Here is a 22,815-nt window from a genome sequence, read left to right on the forward strand (position 1 = left end):
AAACTGGTGGGGACTTTGACCACTTCTGATTTCCTGACTAGATGTACATGAAAACTGTTTAAGAAAAAAACAGAATTACAAAATTAATGCAGAAGTAGCAAAATTATAGTTGCTTATATTTTCTTTGTTGTGTGTTCTGTGATAAAGAATGCTTTAAAAAATTTCCTCAAGTAAGAAAGTAATTTTAATGCTTGATTTTCTTTATTACTTTCTGTGTTGTGTGTTAATTAAAGCAAAACCAACCCAACCCATGTCATAACTGGCCTGAATGATTTACACTTTCTCCGTGGCAATGGGTGGATGCCTATAATAACATGGCCAACATGATTTCTCATATTTTTCAAAATATAAAAAAACAATTTCCTTAATAGCTACCTTTTAGCAATAAATGAGAAAATAAAAATAACTTTAGGCACACAGATTTCTTCTCCTAAAGTAAAATATACTTATTTTTAAGACTTTTAAAAATATAAACGTCATGTTTACTTAAAGACATTCCAAGCTGGTCACCTTTCTCACAATTTTCTTCAAAATGTGTTTAAGTTCAATGTATGCAAGGGCTTTCTTTAAACTAAAATGTGATTCATTTATTTTTCTGACCTGTTTCCCTCTTTGTTGTCATTTCAAAAGTATTCTGCTAGTAAACATCTGTTATTTTTGTAGACCCACTATAAGGTAAACATATGTGAGCTTTTATTTAGATTATATATCAGGAAACAAGCAGCTGGGCTTTATTATATAAGCCACTCAATATTATCTTTGAACAGGCAATTCTTTATTCTCTGACTATTAGAAAACACAAGTTGCTAAAATTGAGCAGATGTCAACTATACTAAAAGCTTAATTTTAAACATGTAATTTGAACACCCACTGTGCCATCTGACCAGCACCTCATCAGAAAGATACTGAACTCTTTGGCTCTCTCAACCTGACCGTTTAGAAAATGGAAATGATGTATCTAGGGCTCACTTGATATCACAAAATGTGAGCAAATATTGCTCCATATCTTTATAAATTTTTTCACTATTTCTTTACTACTCTCTGCACGTGGCGATAGGTTCCCCTGAGATCTCTATCCTACCCTTCCCCTCCAGTCAGGCAGATTTCATCTCCTCTCCTCTCAAAACAGCCCTGCCAAAAACATAGTAGTCCTGTTTCACAAATCAGTTGGAATAATGGGGGAGCGGAGGAGAGAGGGGTATAGTAAATGGGATAAAACCATGTCAGGGACTCCAGTTGTCAAAACAACTTAGCATCTGTGCTATTTTTAGAAGGTTTTTAGTTTTGGTAAATAGAAAAGCAGTATCACTTAATTTTTCTGAGCATAAATAACAACCACTAACTGCAATTAAATTGTAACTATTGACCATGTAAGTGAGTGTATGGAAGCTACAGTACCATGTAATCACAGGGTAGCTACCTCGTTATTTCTGTCTTAGAAGCTAAACTCTTGTCATAAGATCTAAAAGCTGCATGTTATGTGGTAATTTGTTTTTGTCTTTTTTTTTTAAATACTTGGTAACTTCAATAACAGGTTCTCGATGCATCTACTTATTATTTATACTGTACAAGTCTTCTACTTCCCAGTTTGCATAAGAGGAAACATAATACCCCTATGTTGGACATATAGTGAGAGACCTGTTCTTCAATGGAAACATTATATAAAATTGCTCATTAGTACACTGACACATTGAAATAGTTTGAAACATGAGATGGATTCGTTTTCAACCTCTCTGTTTACCTCAAGGCACATAAGGGAGCTGGGATGCTGCCAGGAGACGGGAAGACAGATACTTTTATTCTTATCTCAGGATACCAGCTGCACCATAGCACTTTCCCTTTTTCTTTCTGCTCACTGCTGTTTGAAGTATGTCAGGTTTGGAAAACCCTATATGGATGCTCTTGCAAAAAGAAAATGTATCTGGGAAGGGCCTCTAAAGGAGACCCTTTCTAAGACCCATGAAATCGTCTTAGAAAACGTGGAAAGCCCTTTTAAAAAGCTTCTAAGCTGCTCCTCTCTGTTGTGACAACATTTATTATGATAATAACAGGCATAAATGGAGCAACTGGAACCTTCAGTGTCAGGAAGGTGACAGGAGTGACTTCACTGAATAAAACTCCACTCTGTTTTTCTCAATACTCCATAGATATAATGTTTCACCCCACCCTGAAGTCAACTTCAAGGGATTTCAAGAGTTGTGGTTTATGTATAATCAATGGGATTCAGGGGAAGGGAAACTAATGAAGCCTGATGATGAATAATTTTAATTGATCCTGGCTTTGGTTGCACTGGGAATCATTAGGCTTTAATTCAGTAAAAATTTGGGATTTCAAAACATGGGTTAAATGAAAATAGGTAAGCTATAAATGATCAGATGGGTCTTAAAGCACACTCATAAGAACATAAAATAAGAAGGAAAAAATAAGTATAAAGAATAAAGCTGCTTAATAAAAAATATTTATCAAACACAGATGGAAATATATAACAAGAAAATAATGCAAGGATACCTATAACTGGTTCCTTTGAAAACAATATAAGGTTGTAGTATTTTGGCATTGTTTCTCTTTGAGTTTTCATTGTACCCCATTATATTCCAACTTATTATATAGCACTGAAACACTGCAGCTCAAATTAAGTTATTTTTACTTTTAAGCAGAAGGAGAGTTCTAATTATTTCAGGTTTTTAAAAACAGTGTTTTTCTAAGTACAGATTCAATATTTAAAAAACATTATCCTAACAGCCTTCGTGTGTCAGTACTGCCAAGCTCATGTTTCTAATTAGCCAGAAAGCAGGTAGGCAGTAAAACATATTTGTGTAAAAAAGGAGGGACAGTAAACTTAACTTCACACCTCATAAAAAGCTTTGTAGTCATCCCAGTGGTGGCTCTCAGCATCCTGTAAAATGCTTGTAGCACAAACTCTGACGCAGTAGTCCGTAACCTGAAACTGTAGAGTGTTGATGAATTCCTGATATCGTTGGACAGGTACCAGGAATATGGGTCTGTTCAGAGGGAATGATCAAAGAGACAGAGATTTAAGGCCTGTGCAGTAGGAGGTAACAATCTCCAGTACTACAAATGGTTTTGATTATTAGATATCAATCATTCATTTCCTCCTAATGCTGAAGTCTGCATCCACATTCACTTTCCAAAAAGAAAAAAAAAAAAAAAAATAGCTGGTCTTTGTTTTGCAAGTCCTTTGAAAACGTACATCTGCTGTTCCACAAATATGCACTTCAGCTTGAGACAAACTGCATTGTCAATACATCATTCAAAAATAAAAGTATTCTTTGTAAGCCTATTATTAGAGATCAGTGCATTATTTAGGCATTAGGTTATCGTTATTATAGAGAAAAACATGCATTTGTCAGAACCAACTTTTGTAAAGCTATCACACATCCCACAAACACACTCTTTTTATTTTAAAAATTGTAATTTTGTAGATGTCAATTATCTCATAAACTGTTTTACAATATTCTACAGAAATAAAGTGATTGCTGGCACATTTTGTTGATAAATTCAACAATCTGACTACTTAAGAGAATTAAAGAAATATCATAGTTATATCCTACAACAAGCCAAGTTTACTTCTATCTTCAGCTATTTTTAGTACACTCTCTTTGCTTCCTCTCATCACTACTAAGGGATTGCAAAGGCTAAATAAGGCATATAGACTAGATTCTTGGGCTCACACTGGACTGCCCAGTCTACATGCTCCCTTTGCAAGGGACTGTGCTCTCTTCTAGAGAGAAGCCAGATAGACCATGTGATAATACCTCTGGTCATTTTTCTTCTCTATCCAGAAAACATTTGGTCTTTTTGGACTACTAATACATGAAAATTATGACTGCCAGATGCTTCCTCTTCAACTATGAAGGATAGCTTATTATTAAATGGATGTTCTGAAATATGTTTACGTTCATCAATAAAATAGATTGAAATGCATCTCTTCTCTATGCCTGCTCCTAACATCTAGTTGGCCTAGGAACAAAAGAGAAGGGCATTTTCCACAAATATTGTTTTGTGTGACAAAAAGAAATTTGTTTTTTTCCTTTTCAGTGTAGTCAGTACAATGTGCCTTACAGAATGGAAAGGGTTGGTTTGGTCATGTCATAACAACATGCCGAAAATAGTGCCTCCAGTTTAGAGAATGGGAAATGCAAGGGTCATCTGAGTGGGCCTTTAGAGGGAATGCCTATCCTTCTTACTACCCGTATATCTGGTTTAACACAACCCACGCTCTACCTTTTTGACATTTCCTAGTCAAGACAAATGAAAATAATTCACCATGTTAATTATTATTTTCTTCTTCTCAAATATTATTATCAAAATTCCACCTCTGTGATATCCAAAGATTACATGTTACTTTAAGAATGGCCATCAACTTAATATAAATGACACTCACTTCTTAGTATTTTCTTTCATCAAATTATCATATTGCATAAAATGCTGGAAGACATACACTGCCGTGGAGAGCAGCATGTACAAGTTTTTCAGGGGTGCTTTGGAAGGAAACTCCTTGCCTCTCTCTTGCAGTCTGGCCAGGACAGCTGTTGCCACTTTACAACAGGCCTCCACAAAGTTTGCTCTAATTTCCTGAAAAGAATCATCTCTGCATGCCAGAGCCAGTGGAAGGATTGTGTCAAGTTTTTCCATGATGTCAGAACAAAACTAGGGAGAAATAAATGTAGCACTGAGTTATTTGTATTCTGACAGCACCGTGTAATTTATGTACAGGGGAGCTAAATTCCAAAATAATGAATTTGGCATCAAACATAAATATAATGACACAACTTTATAATAATCGATTTCTCTGTTGTAGAAAGTTAAATGTTTTATTTCAAATAAATACCAAAATGATGCTTCTCTGTATATAACCGTCAAACCTTATGCTTACTAGAGAGACATTATGAAAAACTCATGAAATAGCTTTGTTACTTTTATTTGTAGTTAATAGAACTCAGAAAATATGTATCCATGCTTACATTATTTTAAACTTATTCCTGGGTTTTTTTTGCTAAATTTTCATGGAAGTATTTTTTTAAATTAATCATCACAGATATATGAGGTTATATCAGTTTAACTTAAACAATCTAAAAGCATCAGAGACAACCTCATATAGCATCTTCTTATTGGTAAAGAGTCAGCAACTCTCAGAAGTGATGCACTTAGCTTTTTACTAGTTGTGAATTTACTCCTTCTTAATGGCAAAGGAGGCGTGATGGATGGATGGGAAGGCGCAACTTGCCTCCACTCCAGGTCGGCCAAAAGTGTTCCCTGGGGAATGTTCTGGAGCCTCAGGGTGGCAATAGGGGATTAAGGTCACCTTTCAAAACTCTCTTTCAAAAACATTTCAGGGGCTTCCCTGGTGGCGCAGTGGTTAAGAATCTGCCTGCCAATGCAGGGGACAAGGGTTCGAGCCCTGGTTCAGGAAGATCCCACATGCCGCAGAGCAACTGAGCCCGTGCACCACAGCTACTGAGCCTGTGCTCTGGAGCCCGCGAGCCACAACTACTGAGCCCACGTGCCACAACTACTGAAGCCCACACACCTAGAGCCTATGCTCCGCAACAAGAGAAGCCACTGCAATGAGAAGCCAGTGCACCACAACGAAGAGTAGCCCCCGCTCTCTGCAACTAGAGAAAGCCCACGTACAGCAACAAAGACCCAACGCAGCCAAAAATAAATAAATAAATACATAAATTTATTTAAAAAAAAAATTTCAATGATACGTTGCTGACCTCACTGCGGACTTAATGCTGAGTAACTATATTTCTCTATTTCCGTAATTACTTCCTATTTTCTCAGTATGTTCTGTGACTCTCAGAACACAGATGCAAGACTGATGTTAAAGGAATGGTCACTAAGGTGTAAATAAAGATTTAAAAGTTGCCCAAACCAATAAAAGACAGTAACTCCTTCAACCTCCTAAATTTCTCCTGGAGTCATTCAAAGGTATAACCCAAACAAGCAGTTTCTCAGCCCCCCAGGAAGTCACAGAGGCCCTCTCTTTAGTTACCTCAGATTCATGGAGCAAAAAGTTGGCAGCAGTTTTAAGTCATTTTTGCTAGCACAGTGGCCCATGGATACCAGAGAAGAAAACTGGTACTGGGTCAAGTGCCAAGTGTTTCCCAAGAGACTCCATCATTTTTCTATTGGTTCCCTTTGCAATGGCGTATATAAAAAAAAAAAAAAATCTCATATGCCAATCTAATTTGAAAGGATTTCATTTGATACTTGCCTTTGCAATTTTCTTTGGTTGGTCTGCCTCAGGAACCACACGGCTATCTTGCCAAACTTGCTGGACATTTACAAGGTTCAAAGCATAGCTCATAGCTGAAGACCTTTCATTCTGTTCCTGTTGGAGAATTTTTGCGGAAAAGTCTTCAATGGCTGTTGTTATACAATGTGCCATGGGAAGAGACACTTTTTTAAATGCACTTCTCCAGCCAAAATTTAGTAAAGTAGCCTGAAATATAAGTTTATATGAAGTTATATCAATCTTAACTCAACAAGTGTTGTTCTATTGTTACAGATATAAAAGTATTACTTTCATTCAGCATGTTGAATGTAGGTATTCTTTGATAAACTGTAAAAGCCATTCTTACAACCTAAAAATATTACCCAGTGAATAAAGCAATATACAAAAACATGTGCATTCTTTACACACAGTAATATACTGTCATTTCATTTTAATTCATCAGTGGATTTAATCAAAAACTTTGTTTTTTCAAAATTTAATCTCTTAAATATAGTTCAATAAAACCATCTTTATGAGAGCTGAAAGTTCCACTCACTATTTATCACATAAAGCAGCCTTTAAATTCAATATATTTAATAAAGCCTACATTAGATTTTTATAGTCTTTTTTACAGTTTATTGTTAACAAGTATTGCAACATACGACAGCATTTAATATTCAATCTTTTATTTCTTTTTCATTTTCAGAAATCCAGACAAGTCAAAAAAATAGCAATAAGAAATAAATTTCTCAGAGAAAATATACCATTGTGTGTTTCTAGATTTTTATTTCTTTAGAATTTTACTTAGTTTCTCCACCCACAAATTGGTAAGCGGCACTACTTTTGTTCCAGAAAATGAGGAATTAAAATGACCTGCATTGCTCTGTGTGTGGGGAGTGGGAGAGGCTGGGGCGGACGGTGGTGGTGTTTTCTTTTTTTCTTTTGGTCTTTGGCTCATGTGGCGGTATGTTTACAAATGTATATTCCCCTCAAGTCCTCTAATGTTCTCTAAAGTATAAAAGCATTATAGATAGTAGGCTGAATCTACGCTTAGGATTAAACTTTTCCTGTTTTAGTGTAATCTTGTTTACAGCAATAATTTACCTACTCCAACTTCAGAAGACGCTAGGCTTGATATTCCTAACTGAATTACTTACTTTTCTGGATCTCAAGTTTTTTGTTGGAAAAATAAAAGAGCTGAACTGAATGATTTCTACGGTCCCTTTCAGTCTAAAATTACGGAGATGATGATCATTAGCTTAATTTTCTTGTATACATAATCCCACTAAACGTTAATTTAATGACTTTTTTTGTACTGCATATACATGCAGTACAAAGTAATAAAGGTGATTCATCTTCTAGAGCTAAAATTCTATGATCCCATAACTCTATAATCAGAAAAAGTGTCTCTCCTTCTCATTATGCTTATAATTAAGATGTAATTGAAATTTCCTTTCTAAGGTTTATTTGGACCTTTAACAGCATAGGGCCTGCCTAAAGATACAACTCTCATTTTATTTTTACATAAAATGAATCAATAATTGAATCTACTCAGCTCATATAATTTCTTTTCTCATAAGTGAAACTTTGAAAGTGCCATGTGTATAGTTCTGTGCTGTAACAGAATTTTCTTGGGACGCATTTATGATAGAAATATAAAAAGGAATCTACCTTCATAAAAATTAAAAACAACAACAATAAAACTCTGCTTTTTGTTCCCCCACCAGGGCATGTCTATTCATTAAAATCATTCATTCATGCATTCAAGGCAAGATGTTATGGGGAAAATTGCCATGGTCACAGTGACTTTTTGTCCGTGTGTGCGTGCCACGATGATTACCTTTGCCCATGGTAATTTATATGTAATTATACTACCTCCTAAATTCTCTTTTCAAAATATGGAAAACCGGGCTTCCCTGGTGGCGCAGTGGTTGAGAGTCCGCCTGCCGATGCAGGGGACACGGGTTCGTGCCCCGGTCCGGGAAGATCCCACATGCCGCGGAGCGGCTAGGCCTGTGAGCCATGGCCGCTGAGCCTGAGCGTCCGGAGCCTGTGCTCCGCGAAGGGAGAGGCCACAACAGTGAGAGGCCCGCGTACGGCAAAAAAAAAAAGAAAATTGAAAACATTTACTATTCAAATCTCCTCCTAGAAGTCTATTTATTTACATAAAATATCATTGGCTTACTTCTACTCTTCCCATTTGATGTTTGGAATCATACACCTTCCAGTTAGAATATATCAGATTTACTAGTTGATCCAAGAAAAAAAAAGAGGAAATAATGTAGTTTTCTGTTCTGTGTACAAAGGAGCTACCCACTAAATCCCTTTCTTCTATTACCTAATGCTAATTTCTTAATATCTACTCTGATTTTTGGTTAAAACATAATGTATAATTTTGCATTTTTTCTGATTATTTTCCTTGCTTTCTACATTGAAACTCTGTTAAAACTCTATGTTCTTTTGCCTTTTTAAAGGTTTACCTACTAGATCAGTCAAGATCCATTCAGAAAATAGAAACCACTCTCAGTATTTTGAAAGGAAGAATTTTAATGTAAGGTATTAATTACTAAGGTGATAGAAGATGTGAGGAGCCAAACATGGGTCATGAAGCAAGACAGTTATTTTATTACTATTACTACCACTACCACTAGCTACGACTGCTCCTAGGGCTGGAGGAACAAAGAGTGGGAACAGTGCTATGCAAGTGTAGTCCCCGGGGCCACCAGTGAAGGAGGCCGACCTGCCAGGCGGACCTGAAACCTCAGAGAGAGGACTGTGTGTGGGGAGCAGCATGGAAGAAATGAAGGAGTCACAGCTACTCCTGGAGATGTTCTCTAAAACAGAGCAAGGGGAAGAAATCCTCTGGTTTCTCTCCAAGAACTTCCCTCCAATCTTCCCTTAGTGCTTTTCATTGGCCAAACCTACCCAGGTCCAGAAAGCAAGAAAGCCTGGAAGAGGTTTTTCTCTACAATACAGAACAGAGCAGAGGAAGAGTGGTAATGGATCTGAGAGCAAACAGGGGCATGCTGGGCACACTCAAATAAGAGGCCAGTTCAAACTATTCTTTCCTCTTTCCTTTCCTTTTTCATCTCCACTTTCTCACTTTTCAACAGTTGTCTACAGTCCAAATTCTCAAGGTGTAGACCCCGAGTGGGATGAGAACAAAGATCTCTTCACTGCCAGCTCCCTACTCCTTGCATGGAACACACTGTGCAGCACAGCAGTGTTCCCACTAAATTCAACTTTCATCAAAATTAATAAGACTATTTTCAACCAGGAATTATTTTTTTAGTGGCAAAGGGTAAAACTCAAGACATTTTGATTCATAAAGGAGTCATATAAAAATGATGATGCTATTACATATGAATTAAAAACCACCACCCATTTTTCCTCACTTACCTCTTTTACTGGTAGCAATTGCTCTGAAGGAATACTGGTTTCATTTGTTCTAGGTTTCTCTATTACAACTTCTCTACTGGATGTCTCCAAAATTTCTATGCAATAGAAAACAAACACACAAACTTACATTAAGAAAAACAAACCATACTAGACGTGATTAATAGGTTAAAATTAATTACGTAGAAAAGCTCTATCCATAGTACACACACACACATACAAACACATCAAGGTACAAAGAATACAGTCAACAAGATGTAGGGTGATATTGCCATCACAATAATGAGAGGATCAATACATAGAGTCCTTTTCTATACATACAATTTGATGGAATTTATATGCTATTTATATTCAAATTTGATGTATATGCATATATAATCTGTAAAATTCAGATCCTTTTGTCATTAATTCATTTTCATGTTAATAATGTAGTATAAGTTAACTATACAAAGTAAATATTAATTTCTTTGTTCATTTAAAAAGCTAAAATCTAAAGTACTGCTTTAAAAACCAGTGGTGTTCTTTAGCACATTAATATTTCTTTTTTGGAAACAAGAGAGAACAAAAGCACATGGATAAACATCATCGTATCAGGAAAAATTATACTTTTAATAAGATTATCAGTAAGTCATTGGAAAAACACAAACACTGAGACAGGTAAGAAATGATCTCTAGCTTCTAAAATGGAAATACTTCCTCAACTTTTATTTTTCAGAATTAAGAAATTCTTTCCATGGGAAAAATACAGATCTACAAAAATGTAATGAATAAATATGCCGAAGAGATCCTTCCATTTTCTATTATGGTTCTATTAATTATAGTTTAATTCAATATGAATGACTTAGCACTTATATTTTGGTTTTGCTTAGACTTGATATATGATGACGAATTATATAGCACGATTAATTTTTCTTTTATTTTAATAATCTTAAGAGTCTGTTTCTCCTTATATACTGGGCAAACAAATCTCCAAATATCAGTGATTCTTATCGGCAGGGCTTCTGACAAATATAGTCATCTAGAAAATCGTGGGATATTTGTTTGTTTTTTCTAAATATGGTTCTATGAGCTTAATCATGAATGATTCGTAAGTAACACAATCCACAGAAACATTCTCTCAAAAGGTAAATATTCCATTTGGTAGGCGATAACAACAACCTTTTGAGAAATGTTATCAGAGTTAATTCTGAGGAAAAATTTCCCCCAACTCTAGTGTTTCTTAATCACTTTGGATTTCTGAACACTTCATAGAACTTGATTAAAGTGACAGAACACTTCATCCAAAATGCACAATATGACTGTGTGCGCGCACACACACTCACACGTGCTATTGGAGATTCCCAGGCCCTCTTGTAAAGCACGTTCACGATCCTCAAGGGGCCGTGGACTGCAGTTGAGGAATCCTGCTTCATTTCTCAACACACATGACAACATAGACAAGGTTTTAGATCAGTGTTATACCATTTAACCTAAAATGCTTTCTCTATGACTTGCATTTTATTACATCTTTTGCAGAAGCTAGTGTTATTAATAAGGATGAATCTCAATACTGAAATAAAATCCAGATTAAGCAGATTTTTAAATAAAGCAAAATGAAACTATAAGTCTATTAAAGAAAATATGGAATTTTTTTCCCAAAAGACACAAGATAAGAGACTTTTCAGAAGGACACAGAAGCCATAAAACAATTCTGCATAACAAAAATATTGTTAATTGAACTGGATATGAAAAACTGGCTTGTAACTCTCTCTCAATGTCCATAGCTTTAAAAAAAATTAATAGACTTTAGCTTTTTGAGCAGTTTTAGCTTTTTAGAAAAAATTGAGCAGAAAGTACAGAGTCCCCATATACTCCCTCTCCCCCTGCCCTCAGTTTCCCCTATTGTTAACATCTTACATTGGTGTGGGATATTTGTTACAATTGATGAACCAATATTGATAGATTACTATTAACTAAAGTCCATAATTTGCGTTAGGATTCATTTTTTGCGTGGTGCAGTTCTATGGCTTTGCCAAATGCATAGTGTCATGCATCCACCATTATTATCACACAGATTAATTTCACTGCTCTAAAAATCCCCTGTGTTCCACCTACTCACCTCTACCCCACTCCTCACCCTCCTTAGCAACCACTGATCTTTTACTGTCTCTATACTTTTGCTTTACCTAGGATATCTTATAGTTGGAATCATATAGTATGCAGGCTTCTCAGATTGACTTCTTTCACCTAGCAATATTCATTTAAGTTTCCTCCACGTTTTGTGTAGCTTGATATCTCTTTTTTTTAAATCAATGAATAATATTCCATTGTATTGGCATACCACAGTTTATCCATTGACCTACTGAAGGACATCTTGGCTGCTTCCAAATTTTGGCAATTTTGAATAAAACTGCTGTAAACATTCATGTGCTGGTTTTTGTGTGGACATAAGTTCTCAACTCATTTGCATAAATACCTAGGAGTGTGATTACTAGATCACATAAGGCAAGGTTTAGCTTTATGAGATAACAACCACACAGTCTTCCGAAGAGACTGTACTATTTTACGTTCCTATTAGCAATGAATGAGGGTTCCTGTTGCTTCACATCCTTGCCAGAATTTGGTGGTGTTAGTGTTCTGGGTTTCGGCCACTCTAGTAGGAGTGTAATGGTAACTCCTTGTTTCAATTTGCCTTTCTCTGATGACATACGATGCTGAGCATCTTTTCATATGCTTATTTGCCATCTGTATATCTTCTTTGGTGAGCTCTCCAGATCTTTTGCTCATTTTTAAATTGAGTTTTTTGTTTTCCTGTTGAATTTTAAGAGTTCTTTGTATATTTTGGATACAAGGTCTTTATCAGATATGTATTTTGCAAATGTCTTTCTCAGTCTACGTTTTGTCTTTTCATCCTCTCTGTGACCATTCCTTTTTACTTAGCATTTCCACCTTAGTAACTTACTGTCCAGATATACATGAGGACATATAAGACATACTTCAAGTAAATTTGCCGTATCATTGTTTGTGGAAGCAAATGAAGAGGAAAAAACAACCCTATGTGTCTATTAATGAGTAGCTGATTAAATTATGGTACATGCACCAATAGAAAACTATTCAGCTGTTTTTCTGAATATGGGGTGTTTCTAGATAATTGTTCATAAAAAAAAGAATCTCTGTATAGTAGGACAATATTTGGTGTTATTTTAACATGGGGATATATATGGAAGTAGTTGCCTTTGGAAAGGGAAATTAGACAAATGGAGTGGAAAAATACTTAATTTTAACCATATATTCTTTTATCCTGTTTAAAAGTTTTACTACATGCCTGGACTATTATTGGAAAATAGTTTTAAAGAAGAAAAAAATAATAAAGATCAAGTTGTCAATGACATGAAGAGGAAACACTTGGATTCTTAATGTCACTTTACTTTTCTACAGATAGGTCATAAAAATAGTTGATGTAAAAGGTATTCACCCTGGAAAAATAACATTAATTCAAAGCACAAGCTTTGCAGGTCTATTCTTGGAACTAACTATTTGCCATTGTGTAACTATAGTTTAAAACTTATAAAAAAGGTTAATTATCTTATATTTATCATTTCATTCCCAAATACATTCTGCTTATTCACTCAAAGTAATGGGCTTTGATGTTTACACACAACATCTACCTATTTTCAAGATGAACTAAAAAATAAGATAAGCTTCCCAAGCCTTCTTTTGCTGGTGAGCAATTCTATAGTAAGATAGAAAAAGAATTATTGAGCAATTATGATAACCTGTATAATATAATCTTCCCCTCCAAATTAAAAACATTTTTAAAAATTTAATCCTATACAGAGAAGCCAAAGGGATTATTTTAAGGCAGGATTAGTAACACTGAATCTAGACTAATAAGATATCTCACGATTTTAACGAATTGTGGCATTTTTATATTTGTTTGGAATTCAAAATGGTCAATTTCAAAATTTGGCATTGTCAAACTTTATGAGCTCCTTGAACATTTAACAAATTATTTCACCTATTTAAAAATATATTGGACATTCTATACACTTATTAGCATTGTCTAGAGAAGGTAGCCCATTTTTGGCTCATCGTTCTGAAACATAGTTATTTGCATGCAGTCAACACTGGTTTCTTTAAGAGTGTGCCCAGACTAAGGACCTCAGTAGAGTAGGGCAGAGGGTCACAGGAATGCCAGCTGCTGAGCAGCCTCTGCCTATGGAGTTCGCTGTGGTTCATTTTACACTTCTGGTTAGTTTCCACACTGCCGTTTTCTTTCATAGAGAGTAGAGGTTGGCAGTACTTCCCTGTGACATCCACTTTCACACCCAAATTGGTCTTCATAGGCTCCCATTGTGTGCACTACAAAGCAACTTGCCTTGTTGGCAGCTCTAAGTGAGAACTACAAGTCTCTCTTTTCTTTACTGTTCTTTTCTGGCTCACAAGCAACCTCCCACCAAAAGCTGAATTTGTAGAAGAGACTACATCCAAGAGATAATACTATGAAAAAGTATGAAGAGAAGCCCAGGTGGCCACCTTGCAAATTTCCAATGTGGAAGCCTTCGACCTCTCTGCCCAAGAAACAGCTAAAGTCCTAGTGTAATGAGCTTTACAAACCCTAGGAGCCTCTTTACCTTAACTACATACGCCTCCCTAATACAATCCCTTAACCATCTAGCTAAGGAACTCTTAGAAGCCATTTGACCCCTCTTAAGACCCCCTAAGAGTACAAACAATCTTTCAGAAGATCTGAAATCTTTGATTCTTCTGAGACAAACCCTAAGTGTTCTTCTTACATCCAATTGAAGCAGCCATTGCTTTTTGTCATTGCTGGGGCTAAAGAAAAATGAGGGCCAAGAAACCTCCTGGTTTAGATAAATCTCAGATGCCACCTTTGGAAAATTTGAGGAACTGCCCGAAGAACAGCTTTATTCTGAAGGAGTATTAGAAGTGCCCCATAAATCAAACCCGAGTCCACTCCATAAGATAAGATAATCCTAAAAGAAATACAGTAAGATCCCATAACAGTGAAATAATGTCCTATCATTTTTCTGAAATGACCAAATTAGAAAACCATCCAATCATGACCAAACAAAAGCAAATAAATATAATAACTAAATATCTTTTCTTTCTCAGAAAATATTTCTTGTGTCTCTACAAAATCTATTGCGTTGTATTCAAATTCCTAAAAGCACTGCCAAGTTGGCCAAATCTACATTATAGTAGTAAACTTCAAAGTAAAAAGTAAAACATTTGGTTAATCATCTTTATATTTTCTCTATGTGATGTTAAGCACCTGGATATTTTTAAAACATCTGGACAATGAAAAAAAAAAAACACCTTACTTTTCATCACATTGTTTTGTTTACATAGACATACTACGCAACTCCTTCCAGGATTTATTAGCAAAATATGTTCCAATCAAAACAAATACACCAATAACCAAATGACTTGATCTTTTTTCTCCCCAGCCTCTCCCACACAAGATTTCTAAGCAAAACATTAACTATCAGGATAACTTGAGATTCATTTGGTTTCTTTAATCATTCAAGAAATCTTTTCCTTCCTGATTTAAGAAACCAAGGCTTTTGATAAGAATTGACTAACGTGGCTACCCTGAATAAACCATTTAAGATTTTTCTTGACAATTTCCCTCAAGATCATTCTTTTCAGGGATCCATTTACATAAAATTATGGCAGATTAAATCTTGGCTTTGTTACAAAAATATATGGATGAAGAACACATATCACAAGAGGATGTTCTAATACTTAGACATTTCTTACAGCTGTCCTTCAAATTTCCTTCCACTTACTATGTTTGATAATCCACAAATGTGTTTCTATAGTACACTATTATTAATGTGATACTGAAGTTGCTTTTATCTGCCATGCTGCTTATATGATGACAAATTTGGGGTAAGACTGTATATTGTGGCATAATTATATGTTTTCTCTGTTGATTTTATTCAATAATCATAACTTTTGCTCTCAAATACACAGCATTGGCAAGTCTCAACATTGTTTGATCTCAATCCAGTGCAGTTGAACCAGCTTTTTCTTTTTCTCCTTTTTTCTTGAAATCAGTGTGTCAACTCTTTGCTTCAGTTCTTGGCTATTTAACTTTTGTATCTTTAGAATACCTCTCTAACACAACTCTAGTTTTGAATTTACGCTGCCCTTAAGAGGAATAAAGTTCTCAGAATGAGCTATTTCTCAAGGGCCTGGCCTAGGACCAATACAAGATGAAACCAAATGTATAGGGGTCTAGATGCTTTGGAGTTCACTCTGTTTTTTGATCCACACCTCAGAAAAGATCTGCTAGAGATGTGGATGAGAGACACCAAATCTTAGCCGGGTATGATGGATGAGTACCAACACCAAGCGTCAACTGCTTGTGGCACCAATAAATTTTTGTCAAAAATTAGGACATCATATTTCTCTATTCAGATCTCTCTTTGATCCAGTTAGTTCCATCTAGAAGACCCTCTAGGGTTCACATTACCTACTAATAAATCGACTTTTTCATTCCATCTTTTAATTTTCATATTATCTGTCCTATGTTTTTATTATTTTCCCATTTGATTTTTTTGTCAGATTCAGAAATCTATATTCCACACTCATTTTTCTTCAAATTATATCCAAATTTGGAAAAAACAATCTACATTATTTATTTTATAATTTAATAGTGCTGCTTAAACTTAACCTGAAACGTAGAAGGCCAGTAACCTATGCTTAATATAAAACAAACTCCAATCCTTTAACTTTTCTAACAGTATTTACCCAGGCTAGGTAAATAAAGAAATACAGAAGTAAATATATTAAACTACATGTAATTTTCACTAAGAAATCAGGTTTTGAAATTTGCAGATTGAGTTTTAATCACTTGCTTCCTTCACTTTGGAAATGCAGCCACTATTCAAATTTACTCTCCTTAAAATATGTGGTATTATGTAAAAGAGAACTTTGTATAGTCCACTCTGATATAGATGAAAATCTTTATAAATATAGATATGAAAACAGAGAACATGTCTTAACCATTATGCCTCTGAATTGTTAGAAACATTATTTGAACACACATGGCACAGTTTTCTTTAAAAGGATTTTGTTGAGACTAACTAAAAACAACATATTGTATAATTATAATTACAATTGTAACAACTCACATTTATTGTTTATGACATGCTAGACATTCTTTTAAATATTTTACATTCACTAAATCATTTAATTTTCACAACCCTACATAATATATTGGAATCTAAAGCACTTAATACTGAAAGAAAATAAAGAGAAAATTAACTTAGTCTTACATCATCATTTTAAAGATGAGAAACTGGTCGTCTAAGGAAACTAAATATTTTGCTCAAGGTCATCAGGCTGCTAGTGGCAAAAGAGGAGCTACTAGACCATCCGGTCTCCTTGATATTTCCAAAGGCCAGGCTGTGTTTCTTTGAGTTAAAAAAAATTTTTTTTTTGATCGTATTTTAACTAAAGACAATTATCCAAAATTGACTTATGATGCTTTCCAATTAAAACTATGGAATTTACAATGTATAAGGGATAAAAATGTAATTTCATGGTATGCCTTATAGTTAATGTTTATTTAAAGAATTCTGTCCTGTATTTTCGTTTTTTCAGGTAATGGTATAGATTTAATAGCAGGAAGCAAAAACAGAATTATAGATTTGCAGAAGAGCATACTACCTGAAGTATTCCTGGGTGTCTTGAGCCATAAAAATATTTCTTCAAATAATTCCTGAATATTTTGTTCCAACTTCAAAAAGGATTTTATGAGCTGTGATAAGAACTCGAGTTCATCTAAGGAGAGGAAAACATTTCTTCCTTTCTGTGGGCATTCAGGAGTAACTGTGAAAAGAGCAGATCAATACTGTTGAACATGTTATGTGTTTTCTCATTCAATATTAGAATAATCAATGATTCCTTAAATCATCAAAACTAACAAGATCCTTAATAATTAAACAAGTTTGTTCTTTAGTAAATACATACAAAATCTCCTGGGAGAGTTTTCCCCCCCCACCCGGGAATCTGGAGATAAGTATACTGTTTGATGCAAACATGGCAATTAAATAATTATATTAAATCTCAGAGTTATTAACAGGAATGTGATTTGTCGTTATAAAATCACATCTTATACAATTCTGTTTTTTTAAGGTCTGGCATAATTTGAATCTAGTCACAAGGAAATATCAGACAAACCTAAACTGAGGGACTTTCTACAAAATAGCTGGTCTGTACTCTTCAAAAGTGTCATGTCAGGAAACACAAAGACTAGGAAATGTTCTAGTCAAAAGGAATCTAAAAAGACATGACAACTGAAATCAATACATGATCAGCATTTTACTTTATCTTATTATAAAGGACATTATTAGGGTAATTTGATGAAATCTAAGTAAGATCTACAAACTAATGCTATTACTGCATGACTATTAATTTTCTGATTTAGACAACTATACTGTGGTTATGAAAAAGAATGCCCTTGTTCTTAAGAAATGCACACTGAAGTACATAAGGGTAAATACTTTTGATTTATTCTCAGTTCAGAAAGAGAAATCGTTTTAAGTGGGAAAGAGAATGCAAATTTGGAAATGTGGTAAAACATTAACTTTTGGAGAATCTGATATTTTTTAAAGTGTGAAATTAAAATAAAAATTTAAAAGAAAAAAAGACTAGATAAAGGATATAAGTCTTCAAGACCTTAAAAGTGTTGTTCCTAGATCAATAAAAAGAAGCAAGTTAACTTATTGAATCTAGATTATATTATTCATGAAATCATAATTAAAAATAACTTTTGTCTAAATAATTATGATATCTATTGCTTTCCTAAGAACAATACAACTCAAAAGATTGATTTTTTTCCCTCATAATGACATTAATTGTTGTCATACTAGCATTTTAATATGATTAAAAAAAAAAAAACTTATACTCCTTAAGAGTACGGAGAAAAGACTGACCTCACTAAATGGTACTTTTGACCAAATTTTCAAGGATTAAAAAAAAAAATCCTTCCTTTTTGATTGCCACTTCTTAAAACATGTATGTAGGAAGTGTCTTGAGGCTAAATTACAAAATGGAAAATTTGTAAACTCTTAGAAAGTAAGCATTTAAAGTGCCTTTATAGAGAAAATACTGAGTGCTACTTAGAAATGATATAAGGTCTGGTGATTCCATGTAAGGAAAAGATTACCTTTGTCACACAGATTTAGAAGGAAGTTTCCAGAAATGTAACAATTTTATGGGTTATCCACTTGCTTAACTGAAACTTTAAAATATTGGTATCAAATTTGTAGCCATGTGATACAGTCTTTCATATGATGTAAGACCAAAAATGTCATGGTATATTTGCAGATAGTATGAGAGAGACCAGTCAGCCAACTTAAACTGTGGAATTTAGTCCCGTTCTTAAAGAGTAAAAAAATGCTTAAAAAAATCTTTAAGTATTTACAAAAACTGTTTCACCTCTACATTGATGCTAACCCCACATATATTAAAGTCTATCTCTAAATAGCCCTACTCACATCTACTAGTCTCCCATAGGCATGCCAGAGAACACAAGCGTGTACAATCATCATGTATAACTAAGGTTTTGCCATTAAAATCATGACCCAAAAACGAAAAGAAAGGAGAACAAATATATTATGATTCACTTAGCTGTTGCTTGATTCTCATTTGGTCTGTAGATGGAGGCTGGTCTAACCTTCTAAATCATAAAGATGTTCTTTTTGGAACCAGATTGTTTATAAGGCAAATTTTCAAAAACTTTAAGAATTCTTCCTAATTCTTTAATAGTTTGGCTGGAAATTAAACCTAGGTTTTGTGTAGCTCAATTCTAAATTGGAAATATTGTGAATGTTTACAAAGTAAGAAAAAAGCCACCCCCCCAAATCTCTGAGAATTATGCATAGATATATATATGACCTAACAGTGCTACTTGTTTAAAAATATGTAGGGTTGGGGCTTCCCTGGTGGCGCAGTGGTTGAGAGTCCACCTGCCGATGCAGGGGACACGGGTTCGTGCCCCGGTCCGGGAAGATCCCACATGCCGCGGAGCGGCTAGGCCCGTGAGCCATGGCCACTGAGGCTGCGAGTCCGGAGCCTGTGCTCCGCAACGGGAGAGGCCACAACAGTGAGAGGCCCGCGTACCAAAAAAAAAAAAAAAAAAAAATGTAAGGTTGGAGGATTATACTTGAAAAGGTCTTACCTTCATGACCTGGATTTAGAAGGATCCAGAAATGTAACAATATTGAAAGGCAAATCTATTTCAATCCACGAATCATTATAACGTAATAATGAAAGAGGATAGAATAATATGTATGACCTAAATCTAATCATTTTGTCCCCGAAAAGCAATGATTATGATACAGGTCCATTAATTAGTAGTTCTTATTTCCTATTACTACTAGCTCAGCATTCTCCCAAGGTGCATCTTGAGGGTTAACTTATGGGGAAAATAATTTGTGATGAATTCATTTTGTGAAAGTCCAATTGAAGTAAAGTAAAACACAAAGGATGAAATAGAATTTCCCAAACTTATTTCTTTTATTTTCCCACACAGCATCTCACAGGACTTGTTTTAATCATCACACTTCAGCTCATGATTTCTTTCTGCCCAAGCATACCTATTTTTCTGTTCCTTAGACTTTTCACCGTTAATCACACTAGGAAAGGGTTTCCCCAGGCAGGAGCTCCCTTTACTTTTGTCTTCACTAAATTAATCTCCTTGTCCTTCTTTCAAGATTAAATTCTTATCTGGATACAATCAATCCAGGAGTTTGCCTTCCCGTGTTAAGCCAATCTGGTCTTTACCTTTTTTTTTTTTTTTTAAATCACTGTAGAACTGTCTCACTTCAAGAAATTTTGGACATATCTGTATACACACAGGCAAATATGTTTTGCTGGGTACCAATCATTGTTATAAAATACATGAAATAAGGATTGTTGTTTTATTATAGAATGAGCTCTATGATTCTTAGGAAATACAAACTTCTCCTAAATCCCAAGAAAATTATAAAGAAAAAATCTAAGTTTCCATTTTAGAGCAAGACATTATTTAAATTCACCATCAACTAACAATGAATAAATTCATGTAAATAATAACTAGATAGCTGAGGTTTTTTCCTCTCTATATATTTTTAATAAAACTTTTTTCTAAAATATAAAATTCTCTGCTATTCTATTATTCGGAGTATTTAGAACACAATTGAAATTTTCCTTCATGACAAGGTTACAAGGAAAGTTACTTTTTTTTTTTTTTTTTTTTTTTGCGGTACGCGGGCCTCTCACTGTTGTGGCCTCTCCCGTTGCGGAGCACAGGCTCCGGACGCGCAGGCTCAGCGGCCATGGCTCACTGGGCCCAGCCGCTCCGCGGCATGTGGGATCTTCCCGGACTGGGGCACGAACCCGTGTCCCCTGCATTAGCAGGCGGACTCTCAAGCACTGCACCACCAGGGAAGCCCTAAAGTTACTTATTTTTGTGCTGCACTCAGGGACTAATGTCTGTCCCTCTGTTAAAGGGCACTTCTCAAAATGACAATCATTCGAAAAGTGTTCTGTGATCAAATAGGTTTGGGAATTACTACATACTAACAATTCTTTTAAGTGATTCACAGTGCAAATTAGTAAAATAAAGTCTATTCACTTCTATAATAAAGTTAAAAAAATTAAAAACTTAATGTTTCTCAAACTTTTTTGACCAATGAACACTGGTTTACTGACATATCTATTAACTTCTAGAATTTCTCAAACTGCTTAGGGGACACTGCTCTGGATTACAGTCCCACTTGAGTATTTATAGCTGCTTTGTAGTGTTTCCCCCTATTGTCAGGCCTTTCACTGTGGGTTCTTGTTGCTGCCCTTTTCCACTTATAAACTGTTGTTCCTAATAGAATCATGGTATTTTTCAGACTCCTTTGAAAAACTAATGAAAGTCTTCTAAATCCTTGTAGACACTCTTATTGAAAAAATTCAAGTAGTCATAGTTTCAGGGCTAAACAGAACCACCTGAAGTCCATCCATGGTTGTCATAGGGCAGCATGGTCCAGGACTTTGTGTTTTATTAAAAATGCAAATCCCTAGGTCATCTCCAGATCCCTTTTAAGCAAGTGCCCCAGGTGAGTTTTCTGCACAGGAAAGTTTGAGACCACTCCCTGAGGGATCCATGAACTCCAGTTAAAAACCCCTGTGGTTGAAAATCACTCTCTAGGCATCAGAAAATGGATTTTGGTCTTAGCAAGTCAACCAAAGAGGTGCTATTGTATAAAACATCAATAACTATTAAAAACAAAACAAAACAAAACCCTTTACTTTTTCCATGGTCAAGAAATGTATTTATGATTTTTTTTTTTCATTTCTGGAAGAAATATGGAATGTCTGTAGGGAATTTCTAAGACAAATTATTATTTATCTAGATATTTGCTCTGGGCAAAGGTAGAACTGCTCCTAGAAAAAACACCTAAAGAATAGTTAGAGTTCTTTAGGCACACTCATCACAAATGTAAAATGATTTCCTTGAGTCCATAGACTACGTCCAGTTTATTCATTATAGTATCTTAAGAACCCAGCACAAAGTAGACACTCAAAAATACTAGTTAAAAAAATAAATGTATGAAATCCCTAGAAATATCTAACAAAGAAAGAAATATAAAACAAAGAAAGATTTCATACCTAATCCTAAGATGCATTCTTCAAAACAATAAATATTTAAAGATATAAGTCAATAAATAAATAAATAGACAAATAATTACAGTATTATATACACATTCTTTTTAGTATTTTGTTTGACAAAATAAATTTTAAAATTATTTCTAAAAAAGAAAATGTGTGCAAAAAGATATAAAAACAATGATGATGTGGAAACTTGATAAAGCATATTGATATAACTGACTAAAACACAATTTTTTTGTGTTTAAAAATAAAATTATATTTTAGAAAAAAATTCCACCACTAAAAAATGCACAGATATTCATAGAACTGTTATCTTAACAAAATAGAGAATCTCTTCTCTCTGTCTCTCTGCCTCCTGTCTCTGTCTCTCTCTCTATATATATTTATACATACACACACACACATATAGATATATCACTTATAAAGAATATATAATACTATAAATTATATACTTAGAAGTGTTTTTCACCCAGTAACTAATAGTTGGAATATTAACTCCATTATCTTGTAGCAAAAATAGG

The 22,815-nt window shown here is 34.6% G+C and overlaps 1 protein-coding gene across 3 annotated transcripts in view; it reads right to left on the bottom strand.

Moving 5' to 3' along the window:
* Positions 1-22,815, bottom strand: part of KIAA0825 (KIAA0825 ortholog) — a 403,281-nt gene that overhangs the window by 272,396 nt on the left and 108,070 nt on the right. For all 3 annotated transcript variants that reach the window (XM_067731233.1, XM_067731231.1, XM_067731232.1), the window contains 5 exons: positions 17,318-17,479; positions 9,641-9,735; positions 6,242-6,469; positions 4,406-4,671; positions 2,852-3,002 (listed from right to left, as the gene is read on the bottom strand). In XM_067731233.1, the coding sequence (XP_067587334.1) occupies positions 2,852-3,002; positions 4,406-4,671; positions 6,242-6,469; positions 9,641-9,735; positions 17,318-17,479 (902 nt within the window). The remainder of the gene's footprint in view (positions 1-2,851; positions 3,003-4,405; positions 4,672-6,241; positions 6,470-9,640; positions 9,736-17,317; positions 17,480-22,815) is intronic.

The sequence above is a fragment of the Pseudorca crassidens genome, chromosome 3, assembly GCF_039906515.1.
Source record: "Pseudorca crassidens isolate mPseCra1 chromosome 3, mPseCra1.hap1, whole genome shotgun sequence".
NCBI classification, from domain to species: Eukaryota; Metazoa; Chordata; class Mammalia; order Artiodactyla; family Delphinidae; genus Pseudorca; species Pseudorca crassidens.